The sequence below is a fragment of the Squalius cephalus genome, assembly GCF_949319135.1.
Source record: "Squalius cephalus genome assembly, chromosome: 10".
Lineage (NCBI taxonomy): Eukaryota > Metazoa > Chordata > Actinopteri > Cypriniformes > Leuciscidae > Squalius > Squalius cephalus.
This window is the reverse complement of record NC_137131.1, coordinates 38,375,832-38,396,857: the sequence shown is the minus strand read 5'-3', so window position 1 is coordinate 38,396,857 and position 21,026 is coordinate 38,375,832. Positions and strand designations below refer to the sequence as shown.

Here is a 21,026-nt window from a genome sequence, read left to right as displayed (position 1 = left end):
AGAGATTTAAATAGTTTGCCCTCTAATATTACCAGACTGAACTTTATTACTGTATTTGTATTTATTGGTTGAGTCTTAGTCTAAATAGAAATGAAATCCAGTTTAATTTGGTCAAACTCTGAAGTACATTCATTCACAAATTTAATAAAGCAGTACATTCATTACAGAAACAGCCTCTATAGTAGCAGCCTGGTGTTTTTCCTCATGGATGAGTCCTAAGGTTTTAACCTACACAGCACAGAACTTTAACCATTAGTTCACTGCATTCATTAAGAAAACTCTTTGAACCAGTTACCAAAATCGATGTCTTTAATGAAATACTGTGTTTGGAGAAATATTAGGGGTAAAATTGAGAGTACAAAAGACAAAATTTTAATCAGAAGCAATGAAATCATGTGACATTAAAAGTGAGAGGAAAATATTTTCAATTGTTCCAAATACAGTCAGTCCACTACAATTTCACTGGAAGTTTGACAATTTATAGGTCTATCACATCTGTTACAAACATACAGAAAAAGGGGGAGTATAATGCTAGCAAAAATACTGTATGAAAGAGGCATGTTAGCAAATGCACTTGAAAAGTACCAAAAATAAAAAGTTGACAAATAATTTCACACACCCACCACCTAAAGTGTGACCTTCAAAACATCATGCAATAATTAACAAAAAAAGAAAATAACTTGCAAATAATTCGTATTAATGTGGCATACAAGTCCTGAGTGAGAACTCACAAAAACAATATTGATGTAATTAAGGCAAACAGTCTTAATTTTAAACTATGAGGTGAAAAAGTGAAATAATTAGAAAAAGGCTTAATTGGTGCTGAAGTGCTCTTGAAACAAAACTGCTGGAAGATGAATCTCTCTTTAATGGGTAATATCTTGCAAATCTTGGATTACGTAATATTACAAAAGGAAATTTCTTCCCATTATCAATTATAAAAATTTCCAAACATTTAATTTAACTTGTAAATGGATAAATACTCCCATGTAAAATATAAATAGCCAATATTTATTCAAGGCATTTCAAGGCAGTTATCAACAGGGTAAAACGCATTAGGCCAAATGAACAGTTGCAGTCTCATTGGAAAGTTAAATGGCTTTTTTTTTATCTTGAATGCAAATTTAGTCTAATGGCTCAGATAATTGTTTGGCCCAAAAACTGCTTTAAAACATTGAAAATTGCAGTGAAACCCCCATTAATGATACAGTTGCCTTCAGAGCATTCAAAAATCATTTAGACAGACAAGACAAGCTTGGAGGAAAATAGCTCATCTGGTACACCAATGGGCTCAGCTTTCACACACTGAAATTTACTCAGGAGTTGGCTCTGATCCCTCACTTTTCAGATCGTTCTCCTCATCACTTTCCACACCAGCGCGTCCAACTGCACGGCGTACGTTGACAGTGAAATCTCCTCGCCTGGAGAGGACATAAGTTTTATATAAACAAAATATGTGGCATAAAAAAGTACAAATGTTTCAGACGGATTTGTCAGTAAGTTTAAAAGTGATGTTTGCAGAGAAATTATACCATGACTATCACGAAGCAGCGGATTACACACCTGAGTTTGTTCTTTAGGGTGCTGACCTCTCGGTTCATAGCATTAGCAGACTCCGTGGCATCTTCCAGCTCTCTCTGCATCTTCCTGCGGGAGGCATTAGCTCGAGCCGCTTCCTCCTCGGTCTCCTCGAGCTGCCTCTTCAACTGCTTCATACGAGTGTTCAGCTTCTCAGACTGACAGAGAAAGATTTCATTATGAACTGCACTCAAAATACAAGGTTACCTTACCACGATACTTAAATTTCAGATTAAGATGACAATGGCAACAAAACGGACATGGAATTTAAATTTATTGCATTTTTTTTTTTTTTTTTTATCTATCAAATCGTCACCATTTGAGAAATTTCCTCTTAAGATCAAATGAAGATCATCCCTTGGCTTTGAACTAGTTTGAACGAGCTTATCGCATTTTAAATGCAGTCCAAAACCCACCTCATTTTTGAATTGATCAGCATTGCGTCTCTCATCCTCAACCTGCAGTAACAGCTCTTTGAGTTTCTTCTCCACACGTCGCACCTGTTTAGTGGACTGCTGCCTCTCCCTGAAGAGTTAAGCACAGATACATAGAAGTGTCACTGAGGAAGTTATTAACAGACTTTTTACTGGGGAAATTGAGGTGCTCTATAGTCTATACCATAGCGGATATCCATGTAGTATCCCAGTCCCTGTGGAGTATGAAAGTTGCTTCTAATAATCTACACAAACCATCTCTACCATTACTCACTTCATCTCAATATCCAACTGCTCTTCGAGCTGTGGGATCTTGGCCTCCAGTGCAGCAATGGTGGACTTGTACTTGCTCTTTACAGCCACTTCCAACTCCTGAAGCTTCTGCTTTAGGTCCTTGTTCTGGCGGTCCAGCTGAGAGCGCAAACCCTCCAGACGCTGGCTATTACCACGCTCTGCAGTCAACTCCACTGTAACCTGTTCAGCCTGTGGTTCAAATGAAATAAAGCCATTAGCAGCAGAGCATCATGATGAACATATGATAGCTGAAATTGGGAACACTTTGGATGAGAGCATCTCATTAAGCTCCTAGTACTCTACCTGCAGTGCTGCTTTCTTCAGTCGATCATTGACCAGCTCCACGTTGAGATGTTCTTCCTCGAGTTCCTCCTCAAGCTGAGCAATACGTGCCTCAATTCTTCTCCTCTCGTCGCTGCTCAGTGAGCTGACAGAGAAAGAAAAAGCACATTAAACCACTCAACACTATAAGATACCCAATATACTTTGATTTTCTAGGACTAACTGTTTGGTGCATGGTGCATGATACCCTACCAGACAACACATCACAATAGCAGCAGGTAACTCACTTCTTGGAATTCTGGCTATTGATCTCATCCTGTAGCTCATCTCGTTCTTGCTGGATTTGTCTCTTTGCTCTGTCAGCAGCAGCCAGATCCTACAGAGATAAAAAGGGAAACATTTTCCACATGCCTAATTCTTCCATAAAGAATCTTTTCAGTCTAAACGAACACTCAAGTTTACACTAGAATTCATTTCTAGTTGCAGCACAATTCTGATCCAACCTGAAAAAGTACAAGACAAACCTCATGTAGCTGAATGACCTCAGCCTCCATGCTCTTGATCTTGCGCTCGTTTTCTTTGGCCTGGTTAAGAACTTCGTCTCTGGATAGACGCAGTTCCTCAAACTCTCTCATCTGTTCTTTCATCTGGGCCTTTAAAACAAAAGAGGGAATGACACAGATACCATGTCAGAGTCATGAAGTTCATGCATTAAATGTTTATGTACTCTACTTTTGCCTGATGAATAAAATTGCAATTAGAGACCTGATCTCTGGTTCTAGAAACCAAAAATCCCCACCAATTTATTACAAAAGTAATGCCCATGCAGAATGTGTATGTGTAGTTTCTTACCTGTAGTTTCTTGAGCTGTTTGAGGGCCTCATCTCGAGCCTTGTTGGAAGAGTCGATCTGAGCAGCCAACTCTGACAGATCCAGCTCAAGCTTCTTGCGCACAGATACGGCCTGAACCCGCTGTTTCCGCTCATCCTCAAGCTCCATCTCCATCTCACGCACCTAACATAATTACAATATCAGTCGTTTTTGTGCATTATTTCCCTGTTACCCAACATTTATCAACATCTCATAGATTAACATTGTTCTGCATTGGGCAGGTGAGCACATACCTGTTTGACTAGCTGCTTCCGTTTCTCCTCACCCTGCTCATCTCTGGCCTGCAGGTCTCGGTCAAACTGAGCCTTCATGGCCTGCATGTTGACCTCCAGACGCAGCTTGGCATCTTCCGTGAGCTGCAGTTCATCCTCCAACTCCTCTAGCTGAGTCTTCATTTCCTCTAACTGCTGTTCCATTCCTCGCTTGGCCCGCTCAAGCTCATGCACCTTAAAAGAAAAGAACAAAAGTTTGAGCACAACTAAGATAAGTGATAAGAATTAATCATGTCCTTTTTAGAAAATTGTTGCCAAAGCACACCGGATGAGAGTGTTATATTTGCCCACCAGTCAAACGTAATGAACCTAACCTCATTAAAAAAAAATAAAAAAAAAAAAATTCTGGTTTACCACAATGAGCTATACCTTCAGAGACTATACATTTTATTTTAAATGCAAGGCGGAAGACTTTAAAGCAGTGATCTCAAACTCAATTCCTGGAGGGCCACAGCTCTGCACAGTTTTGCTCCAACCCTAATCAAACACACCTGATCCAGCTTATCAAGGTCTTCAGGATTACTAGAAACTTCCATGCTGGTGTGAGTTGGAGCTGGTTGGAGCTAAACTGTGCAGAGCTGTGGCCCTCCAGGAATTGAGTTTGATATCACTGCTTTAAAGATTTCATAATCCTCAAGGAATAATTACATATTTAAACTAATTTAACAGATGCTTTGGTTATATCTTGGCTTGTAGACATTAGGGCCCCGTTTACACGATGGGAAAACGCAGATATTTCCCTGCGTTTTGGCCTGTCATTTACACGAAAACGCCGTTTTTATCCCAGAAAACGATTATTTCTAAAAACTCCAGCCAAAGTGGAGATTTCTGAAAACACCGGTTATGTGTTGCCGTGTCAACTGGGAGAAACGGGGTTTTAGGTTCTCAAACGTCACATGTTTAGCCCTATGTTTAGAGTTTGTTTGGCTACTGTTTGATCATGGATGCTGTTAAAGTGATACTCATTTTTACTTTTGTACAAACGCTTTTGGCCTGTTTGCATTTGCTTCACTGTCTGTCCACACAACCAGTGAACCAAAGACTGTCTCAAACATGGTTTGAAATCGCTGGTGTTTCTGAAGTCACAAACTACCTTGTAACTAATCACGTCAACGTGTGATCGTCAATGAGTGAATCTGAGCTGGTGTGAGTGGAGGCAGGGCTAATTTGCATATTCATAGAACTGCATATACTAAATGAGGCAAGGGTGTAGTTCCATTCAAGCCATCAAGGATGAGCTAAGGGATAAAATTGACTACAGGGGGACTTTAACACACATTCTAGATATGTAATGCTTGTGTTTTCCATACACTCTTGCCAGCGTCATCCTTGGATGACATCAGGTCCTCCATCTCAGTTTTGAGCTGCTTGTTGACCCGCTCCAGTTCGTCCTTCAAATCAGTAATGGCCTCCAGCTCTCGGGTCAGAGTCAGAGTTCTGGTCTCCTTCTCACGGGCCTCTGCCTCGGCACGATCCCTTTCCTCAGCGTACTTCAGAGAGATACTCTTCTCCTCCGCCAGCATCTGCACAAATTGAGGTATTTTATCACAAAGGACTGCTAGACTGTGAAGGTGATCAAAAATGATTGTTACACTATTTTAAGATCTTTGTTACACTGTAATTATACATTTAAGTATTGTGTAATACATAACTACATGTACTGACACTAGGGTTAGAATAAGTTTGGGGTTAGTTGCGTGAAATTCTGCATAATTTATAGTTATTACTATAGTTACTGCATGTAACAATGACACTAAAATAAAGAGTTACCAATTATTTTTTATAACTTCTAGAAAACACCAAGTTGCAGCATTTGAAATACCCTATGACACATGTTCTACTCTATTTACAGGCAAATACTGTTCTCTACCTGGTCAAACTTTTTCTGCTTGCGTTCCAGCTCCTGAACGGTCTGACGCAGATGATCTTGGTCTACCAGGACATCATCTAGCTCCCGCTGTAGACGGGTCTTGGTCTTCTCCAGTTTATCGTAGCCAGCATTCCTCTCCTCCAACTGCTGCATGATGCCTTCCACCTCTCTCTGCAATTTCTTTTTCCCATCTTCCAAGCTCTCCAGGCTTTGGGCCTCTTGCTCAACCTTTTTCTTCATCTCTGCCAACTGAAACAAACCAAAAAAAAAACCAGAATAACATCTAAAAATCTAAGTGGAATAAGAAAGTTCTCGAACACAAACTGGTCCTAGGCCAGCATTATCCACCAGAACGTGTCCACCGACTCAAGGGCACACACCTGAGCTTGAGCAGTGTACAGCTGCTTCTCGACATTTTTCTTGCTCTCCTCTTCCTCCTCCAGCATCTCTTTCAGGTTGTTCTGTTCATCCTCCATTTGCCGAAGACGAGTAGAGAGCGCAAGCTTCTGCCTGGTCTCCTCCTCCAACAACGCCTAACCACATAGGAAAACAATATAAACCAATTCAGAATGAAGTCTTATTTTTACCTGCAACATCTGAGAGTAGCCCAACATTTTAGGGCAAGCAGGAACTACTTGTGACCAACAGAACAATCACTCAGCAAGCTCCAGTGATAAGTGTTTGTGAATGATGCACTATAGTGTATGACCAAGTTGTACCTGCGTGTCTTTAAGTTGAGATTCAACAGTAGAACAATCTTTGGCAGCTTTGATGGATTTGCTCTCCACCTTGCTTAGGGTTCCCTGAAGAGCATCAAGCTCCACCTAAACATAACAAAAACAAAAATATTATAATTATATTGTATTGTGTGCATTCAAGTAGGCACAAGTTTGCTCTAAATGGATCTCAGATGGGAGATTTTTATACTTTGATGTATAATTGCAAATTTTAGTCTCAATACCTGCATTTTAGCCACTTTATCAGCCAGTTCCTGTTTCTGTCTCTCACTCTCTACGTGTTTGACTTGCAGCTCCTGGAGCTGTGATTCAGCTTTCTTCCTGCGGTGCTCAGACTCATTTTTACCTTGGGACAATGACTGAAGTTCAATCTGAAGCTCATTGCGTTCACTCTCCAGAGCCTGTTTAGCTTTTTCCACAGATGCTTTATTCTGAGGGACACAACAGTGAGTGTAAGTTAACACGTTTCTAGAAAGTTTGATTTTGTGGGTGGAAAGAAAATGTACACTTCTCAGAGAGACTGAAGTTGTAATAATTGCAGCACCTTTTTAAATGAGACAATCAAAGGATCAGCAAATTTTTTTGCAAGATTTCCATTCCCTAATTATTAAAGCAGCACAGTTAAAAGCCATCAATGCTTTAGGAGAGGCAAATGGTCTCACCCTCTTGGACTGTTCAAGCTGTTCATTGAGCTCCTCAAAGGCCTGGTTGTGTTTCTGTCGCACTTCACCTAGCATCTGTTCATGTGAACGAGCCTCATCTTCCAGAGTCTTCTTCAGCAGAGTCACTTCAGTCTCTCTCTTTGCCCTTCAGACAGGAAGAAAAGCATTTATTAAATGATCTAGGACATTGCAATGCCTTAACTTTTCCCCTTAAGAATGACACGTTACCCTTGTGTAATTACCAGCCAGAATTTGACCACAAAACAGTTTTAAATTTGTATCTTTGGAAATGAAGAAACAAGTCGTTGCAAAAAATCTAAAGTCAGTCAAGCCCAGTCAGTTTCCCTCATGGCTGACCTGAGTTCTTGCTGAGCAGCAGTAGAGTCCAGCGTGTCCTCAAGTTCTGTCTTCAGAGCTTCCAGCTCCTCTCCCAGGTCCCTGCGGTGTTTCTCGGCTTTAGCACGGGCAGCTTTCTCCAGCTCCAGATCTTCCTGCAACTCTGAGAGCTGGGCCTCAAGCTCACGAATGTTTTTCTGGGCAGCGTTCTTCAGAGCAGCTTCCTCTTCAATCCTACAACAAAAAACAAACAAATTACAAAATGTAGCTAGAGCAAAAACCCAATTAAGGTAAAAAGTGTTAAGACATAGAAGTGGAAGTGGAAGTGGCAGTGAGGGACAGTTAAATGAAAATCTCAAATTACAGCTAACAATCGTTTCACTCACCTTGCGAGTGCAGCCTGGAGCTCTTCCTCTTTCTTGGCCAGTTGGGCGCGGAGCTCTGCAATCTGAGCCTGCAGCTCTGCGATCTGATCATGCAGCTCTGTAGAGTCGCCCTCCAGCTTTCGCCTGTTCTTCTCCAACTCTTGCCTCGTCTTCTCTTCCTTCCTTAAACGATCTGAGAATGTGAAGGAGAGATGTGAACAATTAAGGTGTATGGAGATGTAGAAAAGAGAACACTGCAACAATTCTTTGTTGCTGCAAATACGGCAATAAAGAGATATCATACTCAAGTTTTTGTCATCAGCATTCTTGGGCTGGCTTTAGACGTGTGCGTTTTCAAAATCCTGCTTCATAATTATTTGAGGGTCGTGAATATATACTTACCCTCCAGGTCAGTAATCATTGCCTCATGTTTGTTCTTGAGTTTCTGCAAACTCTTGGATTTCTCTTCCTCTTCAGCCAGGTTAGTCGTGAACTCGGAGACTCTCTCCTCCAGCTGCTTTTTCTCCTGTAAGATCAGATACCCACATACAAACATCACTATCAGGACAAGCAGCACTAAATAGTGTTTGCAGCAGATTATGCAGTCATGCACGCAGGTAGAAGAAGTGAACCGTTTTCACGTGTAGTAAAAACACTTTCAGGAGAAAGATATTGTAGTAGCAGTTAAATACTACTTCAACATTTGTGTAGCATTAATTGAATTGTTCAGGGCAAGAATCACATGGTGGAATCAAAAGCATATTTTGATTCCCCCAATTTCTGAAATGTGGACTTGAAACTACTTCATTGTTGATTTATGTAAAGGCAGAACACATTCTTGTCAGACCTTGGCAAGTTTGGCGTTTTGGTCATCAAGAATCATAATGTCCTCCTCAATCTTCTTCATCTTGGAATCCATGGTGACTTTCTCCAATTGCAGCTTCTGTCTGGCAGCCTCTTCTTCATCCAGTTGCTGCTCCAGATCCTGAGAAAGGATTTAAGGTTCTTCAATTACAATTGAACACAAATCAACTAACTTTGTATGAAGCTCTAAACAGATATTTAGAGTTTGCATTTGGGAGGTCAATTTCATTCATCAAACTTCCTCTCACCGAAATGTTCTGTTGCATCTTCTTCTTCTCTGTGTGAAACTGTGTGACTCTCTCCTCCTCTTCCTCCAAGCGGGACTCCAGGTCATGCAGGACATCTTCCAGCTCATGAAGGCGTGTAGCAAGACGTGCCCTCATCTCTTCAGCCTCTTGACACAGTTCGGTCTCCGCCTGCAACTGCTCCTGAAGAGCCATCTTCTCTACATTTAACTGTTACAGGGAATAACAATGATACGTTTATGGACACCAAGAGAGAATAAAGAGTCATCTTGTAGTAGGGAAAACAAACCCACCACCATACACACCTGTTGTTGTTTGGTCTCAAACTCCTTCAGCTGGTCTTCAGCCTGCTGCTGTCTCTCCTTCATCTTGACCAGTTCTTCCTCCCTAGCGACCATTTCCTCTTCTTGTCTGGTCACCTGCAGTAAAGGCTTTACCTGAAGAAATAAAAGTGGAGACATTGCTTTTAGATCTCTGGTTGACCTCTAATAAACATACAGATTTTTGAACTTATATGTGTACCTTGGTAAAGAGTCGCCACCAATGCCAATTTCTGAGTTTCAAATAGGCTGCACAGTTCCTCTGGATCACCCTCATGGCATTCAGCTGCTGCTGCCTCTTAGCAAAGGCTCTATGTAAAACAAACCTTAAGTTGTCAGTCTAACAGTCCTGTTTATATGAACACCTCACAGACATCTTCAATCATCTATCATACAAGACAGCCTTTCAGAGTCATTTAGAACTTATCAGCCAAGGTTGCAAACACAGACCATAATTTTTAGTGCTTCAAATCTCTCCAAGCTGTGGTGTCCTAGAAAACTGATCTGTATAAATGTATACGTTTAAATACATCTACCTCCTAGCAACATAGCCTCTACACCAGGCCTGGAAGGTGATGATGACATCAGTGATCTTCATATCTCGCTCCTCTTCCAGGTGGGCAAGAACGCCAGCCCTGAAGAACACTTTACTTTGACCTATACGGTACAAGTTCGAATCCAGCTCCAGAGCCTTGATCTGGGAGAGAAAATACATTACAATACATTTTAAACAATAAAGGATCAATTATCTTAGAGTTACATAATGGTGTGCATCAACTCTTACCATGAGGACACAGGCCTGCTTCCCATCCATAAAGCCCTTGGGGATGGCATTTGGCGTGAGGATCTCATATCTGAAATTACATTTGGGAAAAATTATTTAGAGACTAGAAGGAATAAGATGATTCAAGAAGTCTATAGATACTAAAGTAAAGCCCTGAATTCTGGGTATGCATAATTCCCTGCTACGTAGTATAAAAGCAGTACTACGCCAGACAAGCAGTTCAAATACTCAACATTCATGATAATCCAAAATACCTTTGTCTGAACTCTTGGAAGACAATGCGGTTGGGGAACCCTTGTCTACAGATCCGAATTCCTTCCAGAACTCCATTACATCTTAGTTGTTCTAGAACCAGGTTGTGTGCCAATTTACCAGCCTAGAAGAGAAGAGCAGAGCAGAGACTTAATTGTTAGAGGCCACAAAAGAGGCATGAACCACCTGGCTATACAAATGTTTTGAGGATGGGATGGTGTAAAGTTGCTCTCTTCACACCTTCTTCTCATGGTTGGGGATTATGCATCGGACAAAGTTAGGATTGGTATTTCTGAGGGTGGTCATCAGATTTGTTAGCTGCTCTTTGTACAGTTGTCCTACTGTACGGAACATTCCCTTACGAGTCTTGACGGCTCCATGCAATGATTCAGCCATTCCAGCTACCTTGTCTAATCCCACAATTCGGTCCACTGATGAAAACAACAATAAAAACACAACACATTATGCAGGAAACCAACACAAGTGTTTAAGATGACTTTTCATGTTTAATTGTGGAGTCTTTTAGTGTCCAGGATGAACAGTAGCAGACAACCTGCATATTACACACTGGCAGAATCAGACTCACTTTTCTCTATGACGACCTAAAAGCCTGACCAACAAAAGCTCAATGCAGCAGGTGGATTGTCGTCAAAACTTTAGACATTAGTGACATCTGAAATACTCAAATTAACATTCCTTAAATCAATCTAATGGTTAGTCATCTGCAGAGTCTCATACCATCTTTCCAGAGCTCAGACACAAACTTGTCCACTGACTGGTTAAGCAGAGTTGTCACATTGTCATTCAGAGGGTCCATGTTTTTCATTAGCCATTCAGTAGCCTTGTAATCAACCTGTGGAGGACCAGACAGACACAAATGATACACTTTTAAAAGAAAAATTCTCCTCTTCAACCCTATTCAGATGGGATTAGATTTAAATGGTGAGGGAAATGTAATGTTCTAAATAAATTAACTTTTCATACTGTGCTTTATAATATTGTGATGCCTAAGTTCAGTTGCTCACCTCAGCAATTTCCACAGACATTGGTTACCAAATATGACTTCATGATAAATATTACAGACGTCCACAGTATCACTTTACCAACATATGAAGCTAATCCCAGTATTTAAGACACACAAGAGCTCTTACTTTGCCAGCATAGTGAATGATACAGAAGTCAGCATCATCTTTGAGCTTCTTGGGCTTTTGAAATTTTGGGTTGTTGCCCAGTTCCTGGACTACTTTCTCCACAAAGGATTTGTCTGTGGCTTTGGGAAACCAGCACTCCTCATCCAACAGAGCCAGGATTCCTGGAGGACCATTCTGATGGAAAAAAGAGAGAGAGACACCAAGGAATAATTTTTTTTTTTTTTTTTTTTTTTTTTTTTTTAAATCAAGGCATGCAGGAGGGTTTGAATTGAGAGAGAAAAAAAAAATCTACAAAGTTTGAAGAGAAAAGAATAAACCTACAGGCTTCTCAATGAGTTCAATGCAGGGCTGCAGGTCAAGACCGAAGTCGATGAAGCTCCATTCAATGCCTTCACGCTGATACTCCTCCTGCTCCAGGATGAACATGGTGTGGTTGAACAGCTGCTGAAGCTTCTCGTTGGTGTAGTTGATGCAGAGCTGCTCAAATGAGTTCAGCTACAAAGAGAAAAAGAGTTAATAAAAATGGCCAATTATAAATCGAGACAAATTTTTGTTTTTTCTCAACACTTTCACACCTCGAAGATCTCAAATCCAGCGATGTCCAGGATTCCGATAAAAGAAGCACCCTGACGCTTGGTCTTGTCTAAAGCTTTGTTGATACGCATAACCAACCAGCGAAACAGTCTCTCATACGTGGCTTTGGCCAGGGCCTCCACCGCAAACTCAGCCTGTTCCTGAGTCTGAGCCTTCTGAACGCAATCACGGCCCACTTTGATGCGTGGTGTGAGAATGGCACGTGTGAAATCGGTCACATTCATGCCCAAGAGATGGGACACCTTTTGGGCAGCTGATTAAAAAAAAAAAAAAAAAAAAACGACAAGACATTTAAAGCTCAGAAAAAAAAGGTTTGATTCCAGTCTAGAATAAGCAACATGAATAACAACAGAATGTGCATTCTGACATTTTTGGTGCAAATACAAGTGCTGGTAATGAAATGAACTTGGGACTAATTTGTAGTGCAAGTTAATGAAGAAAGTGAGACCTGTGTCATCGGGCATGGAGGCTTGGTCAGAGTTGCGTTCCTTCTTAAAACTCATGTTTCCGAGCTGCAGCACAGCAGACACCACCTTCAAAAGACCTGGGACACATTAACAGAACATGCATTACATTTCCTCAGACATGAGGCAATAAACACATCACCCCTCAATAAGTTAAACCCCACACTTCGAGTTCAGACAAAATACTACAATAGCTATACAGAATAGTTCTCAGCATGAGAAACTGGTGAACTTTCACTCGATTCATGAAAGACATCACAACTTTAGGTGATTAAAAAGGTCATGAACTGGCTTTTTTAAATTTTTTATATTGTTGTCTGAGGTCAACTTATGACGTTCGCTTGGTTTTTACATTCAAAAACAAAGATGACTAAGTAATAGGCTATTTTCTACCCTGGTTTTGAGCCTAGCTCCTGAAACGCTCAGTTTTTATGGGCGTGCCGCATTGAAGACTTGGAAGTAAACGCCCACTGCTATGATTGGATAACAGTTTTGCATATTATAATGAGTTTCATGTAATGCGCGAATCGGTTGCCGGGGCTAAACAGGCAGTGTTGAAGTAGGTGTTGATCATCTTCTACGGAGGTGGTGTTTGATACCCTTTGACGTCATAGATACCCACTTTGAAAAACCTGTCGTTCGCTGTGCCTGGTGTCAAAAGCTTTTATTGGACTAACAAGGACGTTTTCAGTTCTGAAACTTACAGGATATTCTTATTGTATGATGACCTCTTATATGTCAAAAGCTCAAGAAAAATTTGATTTCCCAGTTAATCATCCCTTTAAACGCACTGTAGAGTGATTACAGATGAAAGTGCCTTTGAGTCTCTATACCTGTCTGCTCCTCCTCTGGGATGCCCATAATCCTGAAGGCATCTATGGTTTCAGCAAACAGTTCTTTATCCTGTTGTCCAGTGATAGTTACATTTCCATTCGACAGGAAACGGTACTTATTGTAGTCCTCTAGGCACAGCTCAGCTGTAGAGTAGAGAACAAACTCTATAAACTTTACTTTAGTCCTAGAGCATACTACACTGTCACATGGGTATTCAGCATTAAATTCACATTAAGAAAATATTTATATGTTCATTTTAACAAAAAGTTAGCCCTAACACTGCATGTATGATTTTAAAGAAATCATAGCTTAGATTAGTTCATTGCATGAAATAGTCCTCACCACGCAATTTGTCTCCTGCTCCTGATAGCAAGTAATAGAAAATATGGAAGGCCCGCTCATCTTTGGCCTGCCTGATCGCACGAGACTTCTCTAACAGATCTGAAAAACGCTTGTTAGGGGATTAACAGAATAAGTCAAACACATTCTGCATGAGCCCTTTAAAATGGCAACAAGCTAACAATACACATTTCAGTTTCCTAAGTGGCGGTTCAGTCAATAAAAAGGATACAGGTCTCAATATTGGCTCCAACGATGTAACCATTGACATCGAAGTTGATCCTGATAAACTTTCCCTGTGAACAACAAGCTCATATTGATTCATGTCGAAGTTTAGTGGAACCCTTTAAAAAGGAGTCAATTGGATTGGTCTGTGCACACTTACAAATCGAGATGAATTATCGTTCTTCACTGTCTTGGCATTGCCAAAGGCCTCAAGAATTGGGTTGGCCTGTAGCAACTGTTTTTCCAACTCACCCTGGCAGACAAATAGTTGATAAAAGCGGATGAGCGCATTTAAAGTTACAACTCACATTTTCAGGAACTAATGGACCATTAGTGAAAAATTACCAAACCATCAATACACAGTAGACCAAGATCACAGATTTGCAAGTGAAAGCTTTGCCGGACTACTGACGCCCATTTTTGCAGGCGAGTACATTCTTCCACTACATCTATAATGCTAAACTATACATGCATTAAACTTTGTTCTACACCAGTGTTAGAATATGCATTAGCCGAAGCAGTTAGGAGACTTTGCAACATAACACCATATAATTAAGCCTGTAGAAAACCAGTCACATGACCAGAGAAGTGGGTGTATACAGCAGGAAAAGTGAAGGATGGTATGGTTGAACTCACATGTGACAGGGCGACACTGCTCTGCAGGATTATAGAGAGAGAAAGAAAGACTCAAAATATGGACACAAAAATGAAGGGGGACTCAAATTTAAAACGTTTTCAACCATATGGGGAAACATTAAACAATTGGATGCTTGCAGTTTTTTTAAAAAAGGGCTTAGTTTATTATAAACCATGAACAAATACGCAGGTATTCACAAAGTCATTAGAGATCCCGTGGGAACAGGTCTAGGCCTGATACAGGAATGTGAAAACACAGAATTCTGACTTCCTTGTCCAAATGACAGAGAGAGAAGAGTATTATACCCCTGTGGGAGGAAGACTTCAACAGAAAAAATAAATAAAAAAAAAGGCCGATGAAGAATAGGAAGAGATAAAACTGACATCAACAAAACATTTACCACGAAGAGCTGAATAGAAGAACAGAATAGCTGATATTAAAAATGGATGTGGTCATTTATGAGCAGCTCTGCCATGACAATCAGCACTCGTCTTATCTGGCGGTTGTGCACACAAATCAACATTCACTTGTGATGACTTTTCCACGACCCATGTAAATGTGTTAATAATGGCACCTCAGTGCACAAAATATTTGTATATTTGAGTGGAGGGTAAGATTGGGGAATGAAGCAGGTTGGAGTCAAACCTGAATACTGTTAATACACAACTCTTGTATGTTGTGAGCACATGCAACACCAGTTGTGCCACAACCCTGAGGGAAAAAAAGTCTTGTACTCACTTGATCTTTCTTTTTGAAGGATGATGCTACATGTGCAAGGTACTGAATGACTTTTTTGGTGTTCTCAGTTTTTCCAGCACCAGATTCACCCCTGGGGAATAATTTAATTAAAGTTTAAAAGAAGCTACAATGCTGGTCATTTTAATACTATTTTGTTACTGGTATATCACAAGTGCCAAGTCAAGCTTACGTGCACAATATGGACTGATCCTCACGATCTTAAAAAAAAGAAAGAAAAAGAGAAATCAATTAACAGTGCTCCATCACATGAACAGAAGTGCCATTTTGGCCTGAATAATAGCATCACAGGGATTGTTCTCACCCTGCATCATACTCCTGTAGGCCGTATCTGTGATGGCGTAGATATGAGGGGGCATCTCATGCCTCTTCTTGCCTTTGTACATCTCTACGATCGCCTCCGTGTAGATGGGCAGATGCTTATACGGGTTTATTACCACACAGAAGAGCCCAGAGTATGTCTGAAACAATGATTTACACATGCCATTCGTCACAAAAAGCACATTCGTTTCAAGCCGATTGACTAATCTTCTTGACAGATACTCACTCTTTATAAACTAACCAATTAGGAACTACAAATACCTTGGATTTAGAGGATTCTCGTGGTTTAATGATGCAACTACATGAAACCTAATTGTGCATTTTCTATATTAGTTTTCTGCACTGTCAAAGTGTTCATTTGTCAACCTACACTTATCTACAACTTGAAAAATCCCTTTTTACAAAGATTATCGGAGTACGTTTTACGAGAAAATACTATTTTAGTCTTCCAAAATTTCACATTTGATTCAATGTTACTTGCAGTTTCTTTGCTAGTAAATTTCACAAATTACAATTTCAAAGTGAAAATTGTTTGTTTCAACGTAAATTAAACCATTTTTTGATGCATCAGAACATGCAAAAAAAAAAAAAAAAAAAATAGACAGACTTACATAGATGAGCCCAGAGTAGTATCTCTCCCTCAGGTTGTGCAGAACAGACGCTTCATTCAGGCAGGTGAGCTCCGCCATATCCTCCACCTTGCTGAACTTGGGTGGGTTCATCTTCTGGATGTCATCCTTGCTCACCTTAATCTTCTTGCCTGAGTCAGCCAGCTCCACAAGACACTCATCTCCAGTCTCCTCTTTGACGGAGCCGGCCTCAAAGCCGAGCTTCTCTGAGGGAACCCATACCAGCTTCTTAGAGGACCAGTCTGCCTGCGCCAAAGGGTCGTTGACACTGTTGCGGTCGGCATAGAGGAACTTCTCTGCGTCTGACATTTTGACTACATACGAGAAAGAAAGAAATCGTTTATGGTGAATTTAATGGTTTTAAAATGTTATGCAGGATATCACAGTAACACCGAGAATTAAAACCAGCATGACGAGTGACGAAGAAATTAATCTCCTCAATTGTACACAAACATCTACACAGTGACACACCTACTTATCCTTAAAAGTAAATTCCTTTAACAACCCCTAATTATAAGAATTCCATTAAATTCCCACACTAATTTCAGAATACCATCAAACTGTGTTTTGTAACTTCAGATCACCAAATACAGGTGCTTGTTAATGTTTGTGTTGGGCTAGAAACCTGTCTGACTAACATGGAAAGTGGTAAAACAAACAGTAAGTGGGTTTGTGCACGTTAAACATTTTCATGCAGAACTCATGATTCAGCAAACGGTTCACAATTTAGGATAAAATCTACAATCAATTTAAAACGCCACATTTAAAAATCCCAGATTCTCAAAAATGTTTAGAATTTACAGACACATTTTATATTATGAATGTATAAAAGGGTCTTGTGGATTCTAAAGAAATTGTGCATGCACAATTTTGTGCACAGAACTATGCATCAATAAAGCAATTATTTGTGACGTAGAGAGCCAGTTTCCATATAACCATAACTTTTGGAGCATTTATGGTGTCATGCATACATTTAGCTAGTGTGTGTTAAAATTCCTTAACCTACTGTGTGCTGATGCAAACAAACACAAGACACAAGTTCCTATTGCTTTGAAGAGGAGAGAACATCTGCTGAAGGAGTAATTCCTAAACAAGTTTGGACAGACAATTTCATTACCCACCACACCCTGCGGAAGACTCCAGAACTCAGAAATTAAGAGTAACATCTTTAAGTATCTTTGTACACTTAAGACATATTCAGATGGCAGATAAGAAACATCAGATGAATAATTAATTATGCAAAGTTCCTTTGACAGCAAAGACTAGTTCTTTTCCAAAGCTTAAATGGCTAAATCCTAATATACATATGAATATCATACCAGTGTTACTCACGAAAATTAAAGATAAGATATCCCTAACTAACCACCATACAACCTGTTTTTTAACCACCTGAGATAAAAAAATAATAATAAATAATAATAATAAAAAAAAACACACACATTGAGCATCTTTTAACAGAATCTGAGATGCTCAAAGTGTGCAAACACTTTCCCCACAAAATTTTTATTTGAAATGTCCTTGCAAGTGTCCTTACAGTCTCATGAGTGTCAAGTCAAATCAGTATCAGTTAAATTACTGCAATCTGCAAAATTTAAAAATAAATATATTTGTCCCCTACCTCTATTGTATACAAGAGAGTTGGTTGCAAAACACAGGGCGCAGAAATTCAGTTGAGAATTTGTAATAAGGTTAATGGATAAATGTAATGCAAATAAAATAAGTAATATATAATTCTCAGAAAAAAAAAAGAAACGAAATATAAATAAGTGCCCTACAGTTAGGATTTCTCTCATGTGTCCCACATATACCCGTCCCTCGGGTGGAGGGAAAGAGAGGCTTCTGGGAGTCAAAGTTCTCTGCCTATTCAGTACTTCCTATCAGTGACCTCTAAACTTATTTAAATCTGCCAATCTGCCTTATTTAAATAAACCAGAGTGGGAAAAAAAAGCCAACAAGATGCCAAATGAAGTGTGGGAGTACCAATGGCAGCACTTAGAGAGGCATCTAGAAAGTGAAAATGGATGACAACAGCACAGCTTTAGTGTACCGTTGAGACGAAGGGATAAGGAGATTAGCAGGGTGTCATCTCTGTCTGCAAGTTCATTAGCAGCTCAAATACAGTCACTGTGATTAAATGCAGATGACCGCACGTGCGCCTGCACATGACATGCACCTTTGTTGGGTTGACCCACCACAGGTTGTCATCCGATTCCAAGAATAAAAAAGGAACTACCTATGAGTGCATAATATACATTTAAGGGACAAAAGAGTTAATCATAGTTGAGCAAAGAGGAACAAACAGCCATCCGTGACAAAACAAAATAGTGAAATGGTTTCTGGAACGTGTTGATATTGAAAAGTTGCTTCACCACACTGACACACTTCCTCTAGCGCTTTAATGCAAGACCTTAGAAGGCAACATGTTACAGCTTGCTGTCTGAATTTAATAAGTGTAACAGAAGCAGAACCACAGAAAACAGCCTGAAACTAGTTAATTGTGCTTATTAAAATGGAGAAATTCACTCAAATGTGGGCATATTTGGCCAACACAAGACTAAAATATCCATTATATTTGACCCAAAATCAAGATAAATACACATAATAGAAATATTGTGTCAACCTTTATGCCTTTTAATTCCAATTTTATGTTGGAAAACACAAGCATTAAATTATGTATTTATTATTTTAGGACCATTTTTATAAAGTAGGTATATTTTGTATAACTTTCAAACTTTTTTGGGGGGGGGGGTATGGGGTGAAATATGCCAAGATCAAGTCTATGAGGCAAACTAATAAATGGCATTAACTAGCAAAACTTGTCTGTGTGTCTGTGTGTGTGTTTTCATTCTGGTAAACCCTATGCATAATAGGGACAAAATGTCCCTCAAAGATGTCAACATCTGAAATCCTTGAGGGGACAGTTTTTTGGTCCTCATGAGCTTATAAATCATAAGTAGTGATGTTTTTTTGCATAAAGTTTTCTGTGATGGGTAGGTTTAGGGGTGTGGGTTAGTGTAAGGGGATAAATTATACAGTTTGTTCAGAATAAAAATCATTGTGTCTATGGAAAGTCCCCATAAAACATGAAAACAATGTGTGTGTAATTTAATTGAAGGGGGTAATATGTTTTGATAAGATTCCTGCCGTCACAGTGGTCACCTGCAGTGCCATACCTTATTTTACCCCTCCATCAGCATGTTCTCTCATCCCACTGATCTTGGCTTGTGTTCAATCCTTGCTTATAGACCAAATGCCAACAGCTCTGAGATGAAGTCAACAACAGCAACACAGGAGACACAATGCTCACGAACAGAGCATTTTATGCAGTGCAAGGTGAAACCGCTCTAGTGCAAAAGACCTCACAATGAAATTAAGACACATTAAAGTAACTTTGCAACTGGCACTGTTGCATAACAGTTAAGGTCTCTTGTTCCGCGTCAGGGCTGAATGTGTGTCCTCAGGGCTGAGCAAATCAGGTCGTGACTACTGCTAGAAACTGGTCTCAAAGCAAACTGGGACTGGGCGTGTTGCAAAGAGCAGACAGACAGATCACCTGAACTCAGATGCTACTGATAAAGGAGTTTCTCGTACACTCTACATTATTTTGGTTAGCGGTAAATAAAATAATAATAAAAAAGTAACATGTCATCATATTCTGGTTTGTAATTTGTTTCATGTAGTCTACCTAAATTAAGACCATTAATAACTTTCTTTTGTTTTACTTAAAATATTTGTATCACTTCATCGAGTAGCACAGCTACACGCGCGTGCATGGGCTGATTGTGCAGAACAGGTTCAGGTGCGCGCTCAGGTGAGAATGTGGCTGAATGTTAAAAGTTCACTCACCTCTTTTCCCTCAGGCGCCGTTTGTTGAGAAGACCCAATGCCAAATCCCAATAATTTTTTTCTTAGGAAGATTGACACAGCTGAGACAAATGTATCCGAAAATCTCTGGGGTTTGTGATACTTTCCTGCTTGTTCATCGGCGTCCTGCTCTCTAGTTTCCTCTCACTTCTCTCAGCAAACTCCCTCTGACTCTTAAATCAGCTGTGTGGGCGTGGCTATAAAACGTCGACAAACCCCAATGTCCCGCCCATTTAATTTAGCGCTTCTTTGAAAGTGTCAATCAAGACATGTGCTTTCATTGATTGGTCATTTATTTAGCGCGTCCATTATTATGCCAAACAGTGACGTTAGGTTATGACCTTTTACAGTCTATGGTTAGGAGGTTAGGCTTATATATCAAGGAAATAAACATACGTTTTAGAATTTTAAATTGTTACTTATAAAATATTGTAGCCTACATACATACGCAAGAAATATGTATAAAGAAATGTAAAAATAATACAAAATAATTAATAGCCTATAAAAGATAATACTGGAAATAAACAAAGGAATAAAAAAAAAAAAAAACGTACAAATTTCTTAAATTTTTTCAAAATTGTTATGCTGAAAATATAGGCTAATTGGTAATGGAAACAAATGCAAAATAGAAGCATTTTCACCAAGTCTTCTCAAACTTCACTACGGCCTATGTCAGTTATTCACAACAACTGTTCATAAAAACATCATCAAAATGGACTTTACACGCATAATTACTACTATAATTATACAAAAATCATATCTTTTGTAGTTCAGATGGAGTTTATAGATTATTAGCCTAAATGCAGGAAGCTGGAGTGCAGGAAGGCTGGTGAAGGAATGCAGAGATTTGTCTGTACCTGCAACCCTGCAGTGGTTTTACCTATTTAAAGAGTCTTACTGTGGAGGTGGAGAGAGAGAGAGAGAGAGAGAGAGAGAGACTCTAAAGTGAACCTATGCTTTTAACATGAGTCACCCATTGGATATCATAAAATAGAAAACACTGGTCAGGTGACAACTATATGATAA

General features: G+C 39.7%; 1 protein-coding gene across 1 annotated transcript; it reads right to left on the bottom strand.

Moving 5' to 3' along the window:
• Positions 1–281: 281 nt before the first annotated feature.
• On the bottom strand, positions 282–20,175 carry myh9a (myosin, heavy chain 9a, non-muscle). The gene is made up of 41 exons (XM_079882719.1): positions 19,983–20,175; positions 16,119–16,450; positions 15,491–15,647; positions 15,359–15,386; positions 15,169–15,259; positions 14,430–14,450; positions 13,954–14,046; positions 13,801–13,864; positions 13,572–13,670; positions 13,229–13,372; positions 12,380–12,475; positions 11,913–12,184; positions 11,659–11,832; positions 11,338–11,511; positions 10,925–11,039; positions 10,427–10,617; positions 10,189–10,310; positions 9,935–10,004; positions 9,687–9,847; positions 9,353–9,461; positions 9,136–9,267; positions 8,834–9,040; positions 8,569–8,706; positions 8,124–8,247; positions 7,743–7,914; positions 7,378–7,590; positions 7,021–7,165; positions 6,583–6,789; positions 6,341–6,445; positions 6,002–6,154; positions 5,622–5,870; positions 5,062–5,274; positions 3,713–3,925; positions 3,441–3,602; positions 3,113–3,241; positions 2,876–2,964; positions 2,610–2,733; positions 2,287–2,495; positions 1,995–2,103; positions 1,564–1,736; positions 282–1,421 (listed from the first exon to the last, which is right to left on the bottom strand). The coding sequence occupies exons 2-41, from the start codon at positions 16,443–16,445 to the stop codon at positions 1,313–1,315; spliced, it is 5,883 nt and encodes a 1,960-aa protein (XP_079738845.1). The 5' UTR covers positions 16,446–16,450; positions 19,983–20,175; the 3' UTR covers positions 282–1,312.
• Between the last annotated feature and the right edge of the window lie 851 nt (positions 20,176–21,026).